General features: G+C 42.7%; 1 protein-coding gene across 1 annotated transcript; it reads left to right on the plus strand.

The window, feature by feature from the left end:
* The first annotated feature begins 1,233 nt into the window (after positions 1-1,233).
* On the plus strand, positions 1,234-9,101 carry RSL24D1 (ribosomal L24 domain containing 1). The gene is made up of 6 exons (XM_082061257.1): positions 1,234-1,390; positions 3,774-3,887; positions 5,947-6,019; positions 6,743-6,806; positions 7,255-7,340; positions 8,711-9,101. Exons 1-6 carry the CDS (start codon positions 1,310-1,312, stop codon positions 8,782-8,784), a joined length of 492 nt encoding a protein of 163 aa, XP_081917383.1. The 5' UTR covers positions 1,234-1,309; the 3' UTR covers positions 8,785-9,101.
* The last annotated feature ends 1,547 nt before the right edge of the window (positions 9,102-10,648 follow it).

Raw genomic sequence — 10,648 nt, forward strand, 5'->3', positions numbered from 1 at the left:
TCTGTGTCCTGGTTTGGACACCCTGGTAGAAGAAAGACTTGGACAAACTGGAGGGAGTCCAGCAGATGCCACCAAGATCCAGGGGCTGGAGCACAAGGGGTAGGAGGAGAGAGAACTGGCTTTGCTTAGGGCTAAGAAGGGAAAGCTAAGGGAGACCTTTCTGCTGTCTTGAACTATCTAACGGGAGGGTATGCAGAAGATGGAGCCAGACCCTTCTCAGAGGGCACAGGGGGAGGAAAGAGGCAATGGAGAAAAATTGGTGTATAGAAGATTCTGCATAGACATTAGGTAAAAACTGTCACCATACAGGTAGCCAGAAGTTGCAACAGGAGTCGAGAGAGGTGATGGCATCTCCAGTCCTCGAAGACACTAAAAACTCAAGTGGACTGTGGCCCTGAGCCACCTGGTGTGATTTGTTCTGCTTTGAGCAGGGCTTCGGTCTAGAAGTGTCTTCCAAATGACACGATGATAGGCTCTGTGAACCTGATCCCACAAGTGCCCATGCCTGAGAGTTGTCTGTTCTTTTATATGACTGTATGTGACAGTTTATATGAACTGTTCTTTTACTTCTATTAGGAACTTGGACAAGTATATGAATCTTTGTAACACAGGGCTTTGCTAAGAGTTTAAGGTATTGAGTTGTTTGGAGGAACAATTCTTGCTGTGGTAATCTGCATCAAAAATCAAACAAATGAGCCACTCAGTTTGCTGCGAAACCTCTTCTTCCAGCAAGGCTGTTTTTCAGCTGGTTACCTAATTCTGTCTGTGAATAACTGTTAATGGAATAGAAGTGCCTATTCTTTTTTGATAATTAATCTAGATTCTGACTCCAGCAACCTTCAATCTATATTGCCTTTTAGATCAGGAATAAGCACTTCAAATCCACATAATGGTCTGAACTTGAAGAGGAGATTAGCACCTTGATATGAAAAAAAAGGAGGGGGGGAAATCCAGTTGTGGATGCTGCAGGAACACAGTGCTCTCACATCCCGTCTGTCTGATGGAGGTGTTGGCGACATCCTGTAACCAGCGTTTACATTGTAGAAGCCAGCGGTGTCCAGCGGTGTCCAGCGGTGTCCAGCGGTGTCCAGCGGCGTCCAGCGGCCGCGGGGCGGCGCCGCCAGCGTGCGGCACGAGGCCCGCAGACGCCCCGGCGGCTCCGGCCGAGGCGCGTCTGCGCATGCGTCTGCTCCGCGGCCCTCTGGCGTCCCCCAGCCGGCAGGGGGCGCCGTGGCCGCTCTTCCGGGGGCGCCCCGCTTCCGGTCAGCTGAGGGTGCCCTTCCGGCGGGGCCTGCGGAGCGGCGCCGCCATGCGCATCGAGAAGTGCTACTTCTGCTCGGGGCCCATCTACCCGGGCCACGGCGTCATGTTTGTGCGCAACGACTGCAAGGTACCGCGCGCCGGGGATGGCGGGGCTGCGCCGGCCAGCGGCGACGCCCGGGCCCGGGGCCGCTCCCCCTCGCAGCCTGCCCGGCCGGGTCCGCCCAGCGGCGGGCGCTCTCGGCCTCCTGCGCTGGCCCGGGCCGGGCCGGTGGCAGCCCCGAGGGCACCCGCCCTGCGGGCCCGCGGTTCCCACGCGCGGGGTCCCGTCTTCCCGCGGTTCGGTCGCAGACGTTGCCGAAGGCCCCCGGGGCCCGTGCCCTCGTCCCGGGCCGGGTGCAGCTCCGGGCCCGGTCGGCGGGAGCGGCGCGGGCGCTGCCGGCGGGGTGCGGCGCTGCCGGCGGGGTGCGGTGCTGCCCGCGGGGTGCGGTGCTGCCCGCGGGGTGCGGTGCTGCCCGCGGGGTGCGGTGCTGCTGGGCGGCGTTCGCCGCGCTGATGGGTTCGCCGTGCGGGACCCGTCGCGGGGAGCGATTCTGTATTTGGCAGCTGTCGGGGCTGTCAGCGAGAGCGTGGGCTGAATTCCTTGTTTTCGGTTTTTACTAAAAAATTGTGTGCTTTGCAGAGCAATACAAAATCTTCATCCTTTAATTTTCTGACTTTAGGGAAGCGGAGGCCTCACATTAATAGTGGGTGATCCTAAAGCTTTGAACAATCTCAATTACAGACATTGCGTACTGAAGTTAACTGATTTATGCCTCTGTCATGGTACTCTGCTAAAGGTTGTAATTCACTCAGATATCTGATGTGACTTACCCCGTTGAGGCTGTCACAACAGGATGTGTATAACACTTTAGGCTTGACGCTATGGTGACAATTTTGTACATAAAATGTTGTGTATAGTTCCCCGTCCTGTGCTGTACTGCATATCACTGCTATAGGGCATCGCAGACCCCAGTGTGAAATGAAGCTTAAACAAATAGCTTCCTAGCCATGCTTAGACATCAAAACGAATACGGCCTCAACCGTGGTGCTCGTCTGAGTCACAGCCTGGGGGAGTTTCGAGGTAGATGTCAACTGACGCAGTTCCATTTACTAGAAAATGGCCACAAGATGTGTGGTGGTTTCATGTGTTTTGTTGTTGTTGTTTGTGTTTGGTGGTGGTTTTTTGGTTTTGTTTATTGTGTTTGGTTTTTTTTTTTTTATAAGTAGCGAAATAGCAGGTTAGTTGTGAACAGGTAATGTGTGAACGAGCAAAACATAACGATGGATTTGTCTGAGTTAAAGTAAAAAAACTAGTAGAAGAATGTAAAAAAATATTCAAAGATGGTTACCTTTACTAGAGGTTTCACGTTTTCTATTTGTTTTCTTTAGAAGTGACTGTTAGATGGGAAGGAGAGCATGGCTGAAGAAAAATAGATTTTCGAAACCTCGTGGATAACAAATGTAATTTTGGGTATTTTTAGTAAAGTTTCAGCTCTGCTCTGTATACCAGACAGCCCAGGATAGTTCAAAGAGATGCACAAATTTAGGGAAGATTAAGAACTGTAAATAGGGATATGATTATGTCTCTTCCCCCAGCCCCTTATTCTACTGCCATCTTGTTGCGTATTCCTGTTGACTAGAAAATATCTGTTGGATTTGGGCCAGTTTGGAATAGGGGGTTGTTCTTTAGCATGGCTGTTAGTTACATAATTTCAATACTAATAAAAGTGACATTTCGAGTGTGGATAGTGAATTTTCTTTTACGCATCCTTAACAGGCCTGAAAACATCAGCTGGATGGACATAAGGTGCTTCCACGGCTGCCAGTGGCCCAGAATGAGTCTGGCATTCTGTAGAACATGGAGGAAAATGGAAGGGGCCGGGGGGGAAGGTCAGTTAGGATGTTTTGGCCTGTGCTTTAACAGCTTTCAGTAAATTCAGTCCAGGACTTAACTAATGTGCTTAGGACTGCTGCTGCAGGGTAATCCTGAGGGGTTAAAGCTGCGTTTCAGAAGACAGACTCTTTTTCTCTGTGGGTGCGTGTATTCCATTGAAAAATGTTGTATGAGAGGCATGAGGATTTGTTGTTGTTGTCAGGATGGTACTGTATCTAAAAAGTGCTGACAGGTACAGAAAATTGCTTATTACAGTACAGGTTTGGTTTTGTTGTTATTTTTGCAGGTGATCATTCTCACAACTTGGTATATTTGATTTATAGTCATCTTAATTATAAGTATTTGTGCATGTCCCTGACAGCCGTGAAAATGACTTTATAATGAAAAAAACAAGAATGGTACTTGACATTCTGTTTGTTAATAGCTATATTTGAACTAAAAATATTGAAATTCGAAAGATGAATGTAAGTTTCAATGAGCAGTATTAGAGAAACTTCAGTGTTTGATATCACGCTTGCAGCGAGGCAGGAATAATATGATTTGACGGTAAGCTTTTATTTTCCCCTTATTCTTTAAGGTATTTAGATTCTGCAAATCAAAATGCCACAGAAACTTTAAGAAGAAGCGAAATCCCAGAAAGATGAGATGGACTAAAGCATTCCGGAAAGCAGCTGGCAAAGAATTGACTGTGGTAAGAAGATGAACTGGTTTGCACTTTACACTGGCTCGCTGAAATGGCAGAGATCTCTTCCGCTTGCAAGCAGGCTAGGTTAGCTAGCTTAGTGCATTATCGTTTAATTAGATGGGCAAGGAGGATGGAGTAAGTGGAGAAAAGAGGGATTGTGGAAGAGAACGTGAGAGGTTTCTTGAGCATGAGCTATTCATTTAGCTTGACTATAGCTTGGAATTTCCCATCTTAGCCTCAGTGTGGAAGCTGGTGTATCAGGTGGCTGTGTCAGTAATATGTGCTGGTTCCCAAGTCCCTTGTGTCTATAGATCTCCTGCTGTCTGTATGTATACATTTGGTAGTTTTATGTCTGCACAATCAGATAATCTGGGTTACCAGGTACCCCAGGAAGCCTTTCTATGTAGACACATAGGGTGGTTACCTTTTGAAGTCTCCTTAAAGTATACAATGTATAGGAAAAGTCCTTGCATAGATACAAATGTTTCAAAAACAGCATACAAGACCTTAAAATAGTTACAATTTCAATACAAAGTTACTTTCAAGTTGTTTCTTGAATTACCTTTTTGAAAACAAGATCTTTATTTAGAATTCCTATACACATGTCTAAATAGGTGACAATGCGTTCCAATTTTGATATATATCTATGTATGCTAAGAATTAAAACAATATATAAATGTAGTGCTTTGTTGTAGTTTGGTTGGTATCCATTCTTTCATAATCCAGCTTTGGGGTGAGTGTCTAAATAGACTTGTGACACTTGGAAATCCTGTAGTTGGTGAGAAGGTGACAGTTCTTGCTGCTTTAAACAGGTACATTGGATAGAGGTTAAATATATTTATGCGTTTTCCTGGGTCTCAAGGTTTTTTTAGTTTTTACTGACAAAAAAGTTAAGAGGGACAAAGTCTTGCCAGGTGATTATTCACAAGGCATTTCCACAGGACTGTCTTATTCTCTCACTCGGAGTCACTCTGTCCCCTCCTGTTTGGAATTGAAATGATCCCCTGGGCAGTACGAGGCAGCCGTAGTGTGTCTCTGTGCATGTCAGTTACAAGACTGTGATACTTCGAACATCTGTGCTCTCACAAGACTACTCGTTGCTGTTCGTGGTGTGTTCTGATACGGAACAATGCTGGCTATTGTAAATAGGTAAAAGCTGTCTCAGTGTAGGATAAACTGTAGTGAATTGATGTGGTGCTGTGTCACGCTTGGCTAAAAATGAATTTGGGGTAAGTAAGAATGACATGTAAATGTGTGTGTGTGATGTGCTCTACAACTTGTATTTTGGATGTTTTGCTGTTCCATGGTGCAAACTAACATTTGTCTGCCTGTGGAGCCTGGCTTGTGAGCGTGTACGTGCCATTTCTACCTGTCCTGTGCAGTCGCTCTCACTGGAGCAGTCTTTAGCTCAAGTAAAGATTGGCAGCTGATCTAATAACTCTGCTTTACCACTACAAAAAAGAACCTGTGGGTAGGTAAAAGTCCTCAGTTAAAGATAGTATAAAGCTAAGTATGCCAAAAAAGATAAAAACCCCAGCTACCCAAATACCACTGAAATATTTCACAATTTCAAAAGTATTTTATATTGTTTCAATGTCCTTAACATGAAATAGTGGTGGGTTTTTTTGTTTTTGGGGTTTCTTCAAACCTTTTCAAAATTACAGGCTGTTGAGTAGAACTTATTTGACCTGCATTAAATGCTTTTGACTCTACAAGTTTTCAGTTTAGCCTTCCACCTGTCTAGTCTGCTCTGTTTCCTACGCCACATTGGTCTTCTCTCTTCCTTTTGTCTTGCTAAAAAGAAAATAGCTGAGGGAGATGTTGTACTCAAATAGTTCTCTTCAGACAGTCACTATGGCTTCTGACACTTTGAGGTCAAACACTCCACTCTGTTTCCCTCTAGTTTAGTAATCTCTAAAGGTTGTCACAAGGGAGGAACTGAGATTCTGAGAGGGAAAAAGAAATCACATAAGATTTTAAGTTCTGTCAGTGAATGTTGTAGTAATAATGTATGGATCTAAATACGCTTCTGTATTTAATCTATATTTACTTTTTCTTAATATAGGATAATTCATTTGAGTTTGAAAAACGTAGAAATGAACCAGTGAAATACCAGAGAGAGTTGTGGAACAAGACTGGTGAGTCATATTAGAAAAAAACCCAAAAGATAAAACATAGGGAGTGAACTTTTACTCTATGTGAACATGTTTCCAGAAGACTTCTTAGCGTATTGACAGTTTGTAGTGATTGTGTTTGAAATTACTGGAATCATCACCGAATTCTTATATGTGGGGGTAGTTTGAGTAGTGAACAGATGTGGAGTTTCACTTGATTTTACCTTTCTTCAGAAACTGGTTAGGAAATTAGATGCAGCGTTCCTCTGTGTTGAATTATTATCTTCAAAAAACCTTAGTGCTTGTCCAGCTTTTTAAGCGGCTCCCAGTCTAAGCCTTTTCCACTGATGCAGTTGTTTCTTTGTTCCTGCTCATTTCACTTCAGTGTGTTTAATAAATCAACTGCTATAAAATGGGAGAGTTACTTATGTCATGTGTGAATGCCAAAAAGGAGAAGGTGGTAACTTGCATCTGACTTCAAGTGGAGTAAGAGCCTTTCGTGGTGAAGATTAATTGTAGAAAATATGTGTAGGCAGAAAAGTGGAAGCATAAATAATTTTTAAAATACAGTTGATCATGGTACACAGACTATTCCCTTACCCTGCTCTTTGAAGAAGGAGTAATGTTACATAGTCGAAGAGTTGCCTCCGGTATAGAGGTATCATGGAATACCGGGAGTGTTGCCGTGCAAAATAGCATGTATGTTCAGCTGTAAGTACACCTGAACCAACTTCTTCTTTATTTCAGTTGATGCAATGAAGAGAGTGGAGGAAATAAAGCAAAAACGCCAAGCAAGATTTATTATGAACAGGTGAGGAGAAGTATTTGTATTATGGGAACTCTTGCAAGTATCCGTTAGACAGACAGTCTTTCAGAGAAATGGTGACCAAAAGTTTTAAGTGATTGTGTTGTACATACACAGTCATCCAAGCGATGGGGTAAAATAATTGGAGTGGGCTCTACTACGCTAACAAACTGATGTGTCATTGGCTTCTGCACACTCCATGATAATAGTTGTATTTCCTTGTTTTAATATGGAGTCTTAGATTTTGGTAGGAGTTTATATAGTGCTGCCTTTTTATCTGGCTCTGTATCTGTTATGTGCTTGAATTGCTTTTCAAATACTTTTCACCTTTATGTCTTCATAATCTTAGTTATTTTCAGTTGACATACTTTTAGATAAGGATGTGTCATGTATTAAAATAAAAATATACATCACCTCTTTGAAGGTAATGAAATTTCATTTTCCCCTTCCCCAGATTAAAGAAGAGCAAAGAGTTGCAGAAGGCAGAAGACATCAAGGAAGTCAAACAGAATATTCACCTTCTTCGGGCTCCCCATGCAGGTACGAACTTGCTCTACCTGGTTTGCTTAGGTTAACTTGTGTGTACAATTTAATGATAAATATCGTTGTTTGTGGGGATTTTTGTATGACTAAATCTGCAGATCAATAATCTCTGTGAACTGCATGTTTGTTAACCAATACATTTCTCTAAATCTTCCTTTTGAATTGATTATTTGAACTCAACAGACTGTACCATGGATTGATACAAAATAGAGTAGTTAAACTCTCCTTGTCAAATTTGTTAGCTAATTGTGAGAGTAGATTTTTTTGTTGTTCACTGTGTATGATGCACCTTACATGAAAATGCTGTTTCTTCAGTGTAAGCCTAACATTTTTTAAAATATTGCGGCAATTTTACAAATTTTCACTAAAATCTGTGTTTAGCTGAGATATAATAATGTATATTTTTTTATAAGCGAATTGAGTTTTTCACTTGGAGAAACTTGTTGCTCCTAAATAATTTTCTGGTTTCTGAACTCTGAGAAGCACTAACCTTGTGTTAGATGATGTTGATAAAAAGGGATTATAAAGATTTATTTTTTTAAATAGTTAGAGTAACGGAGAGAAGTTAAAGCTTCCATGAGCTATTGTTTTATAGAAATTACAAGTGATTTTGTCTCTGGATGTAGATGTGACATATTACTAGATGTTAACTAGAAATCTATTTTATGTTTTCCTTCCAGTTTGCACTAACTATAGTCTAAGATTTTATAGATGTGAAACAAGGTTTTGGTCAGGATGTATTTAAATTTTGTCTTAATCTGATCCTTGTTTTTTGAGGGAAGAAAAAAACCCCATCTGAATTCAAAGAATAAACCTGAGTGTTTGTTTGGCTGTGTTCATGTTAAACGAATGATGCGCAATAGCATGTGGTACAGCACTTTGTCAAACATCAGCAACCTTTTTGATGTTTTGCTGTTCTTGCTGGATCGTGAAGAGGTCTTTTTGGTCGTATTATTGAGAGTTAGCGCTATTGCCGTCCAACACAGCCGTTTCTGTAAAAACTCATGCGTGAAGGCCATCCCTCTGTTAAAAGTAATGCACTTCTATAGTCCTTTGCGAGGTTCTGCTGGGTATTGCCAGCTTTATCAAAGCTCATCGTCCTGGAGATGAAAACGTATTTGACGGCATTTTAGAGTTTTCATAAAACCAGCATGAGCTATTCTGTTAAAACAGTTCTACAGTAGTTTTGGATGGTGATAGAGGTTAGCAATAGATACCTGAAAGCGTGATGGGTTTACTCCTAAACAACTCTTTAAGCAGTATCTTTCGTCTGTTTCACCTAGAATAGATGTGTATTTTGTTTACAGTAGAACACTTAGTTGGGTTTAGAGAGACCTCTTGAACTGAATTTTTTCTTTGCTTCGAAGGCACACCAAAACAGCTGGAGGACAGAATGGTGCAGAAGCTGCAGGAGGATGTCGCTATGGAAGAAGACTCTTAAAATGCTTGTATTTTCTATCTCTTCAGCAGTTAAGAGTTCCTTACTGCCTCACCTGAAATCCTTCAGAACTGTGCTTAAAGCTGAAGAAAAATACATTTTAAGGAATAGTAGTCAGTTAGAGTTTGAATTATTTTTTGTTTTATAAAAAAGATAAGGTGGATACTGCTTTTGGCAGTGCTTACCATTTGAGAAAACCTTGTCAGCAGGACGGAGAATATGGCATATTGTTTGGGATACTGTGGGCTTCTTGGAAAGTTACACGCTCTTTCTGGATAACTTTTCCCTGATATTCAAGGAATAAAATATGCTGGCCCTGAGCATTTCTTTTTTTGTCTGTTGTTCATTCGTAGTGGCAAAAGCAGATAAAAATCTGCCTTAATGATTACAAGGTGGGGCAGGATGTATCATTTTTCATCAGCCCAGTGCAGCCCAGACATATTTTCACTCTTGTTATTGGGAAAATGTTTCAGTTTGTTAGGAATACATACAGTGTTTGGTTTGTCTCCTTTCTAAGTCAGTTTCCCCGGGACTGCATTGCAGTTGACAGCTAAGCCTGGCAAAGGTAGCGTTGTAGGCCTGACTGCTGTTTGGGAAGTAGTAACGGTGATAGCAGCCAGTCTGAAGTTGGACCTGTCATCCTCCTGTCCTACCTGAATTCAAATTTGACATGTCATCAGGATGGCTGAGACGCTCAATAAATCACACTTCTCACTGTTTTTGCCTAACGTGGGATTATACTGATAGAAAAAGGAGATCATGTTAAAGCATAGACGTCTTGCATATTGTGGTGGGATTTCTCTTTATTCAGTGTGTCTGTCCTGGTTTTGTTAAAAACCAGACAGTTCTCCTTCAGTGATGTTTCTTTCAGCTCAGTTCTTCTAGGTGGCTGTACTTTTCTGAGGTTTAGCCTGCATATTTTTCCTTGGATGCTGCACTCGGTGCTGATAAGAGACCAACGGAATGCTGAAGTTCATGTTTAGATTTGTTACTATGGTAACCAAGAAAGACTGATAACTCACAACATGTTCTGTTGTGAGAGGGGTGTGTTTGAGGAGGGGTGGATGGAACAGGTGACTAGAACTGACCAACTGAGGATCAACTGAAGTATTCCATCCCATAATCGTCATGCCCCCTATATAAGAGGGTGATCACAGGGTCACTCTCTCTTTGACCACGGCCGGCATCTGGAGAGGACCCTGTCTGTCTGTCTGTCTGTCTGTGATCCACAGCCCTCAGGCCCTGCATCCTGCACCCAGGTTCCGTTTGCTGTGCAGTCCCGCCCGTGACTTCGGGGCCGGAGCTGCAGCTGCTGGAGCCGCCAGCCCCGCACACCCGGCTCCGCTGCTGAGTGACGCCAGCGCCACATCGGGCGCTCGAGATTGGGTTTGTATATATATTCTCTATTTATTAGTAGCATTAGTAAAAGCCTTTAACACCTTCCAACTTGAAGTCTAAGTCTCTCTTCCTTCGTCCTTCCCTATCATCTTTCCGATCTAAAGGAGAAAGGGGTGGCGGGAGGTGAGGGGGTAACAGGGAGCATCTGCCACGGTTTATTGCCGCCTTGCCTTAAACCGTGACAGTGTCATCAGTACTGAGATAAATACTCCGTTTTTTTTTAAACTGTCTGCAGTTTACTGACAACAGTGTGATCTGAGAAGCCTTTCAAAGGAATTTAAAACTGTATTTACTTTCTTGTCAGTGCTGGTTATCCTGAAAAATAGTAATTTGTAGTTCTATTCCAAACTCGAGTATGTGCTATGCCAAGCACTGGAAAAGTTCCTCATACCTACCACCTACATGTGTATTGTGTAGTTGAGAAAAGAGTCGTGTTTGAACATATGAAAAGGGACAGTGGGGAATGTAT

This window comes from Streptopelia decaocto (genome assembly GCF_964273445.1).
Source record: "Streptopelia decaocto genome assembly, chromosome: 9".
Lineage (NCBI taxonomy): Eukaryota > Metazoa > Chordata > Aves > Columbiformes > Columbidae > Streptopelia > Streptopelia decaocto.

Excerpts from the sequence above, each read along its gene's own strand:
- RSL24D1 (XM_082061257.1), top strand. The coding sequence starts at position 1,310 with ATGCGCATCGAGAAGTGCTACTTCTGCTCGGGGCCCATCTACCCGGGC. Across the intron at positions 3,888-5,946 it reads CTGGCAAAGAATTGACTGTG|GATAATTCATTTGAGTTTGA; the intron begins GTAAGAAGATGA and ends TTCTTAATATAG. Across the intron at positions 6,020-6,742 it reads AGAGTTGTGGAACAAGACTG|TTGATGCAATGAAGAGAGTG; the intron begins GTGAGTCATATT and ends TCTTTATTTCAG.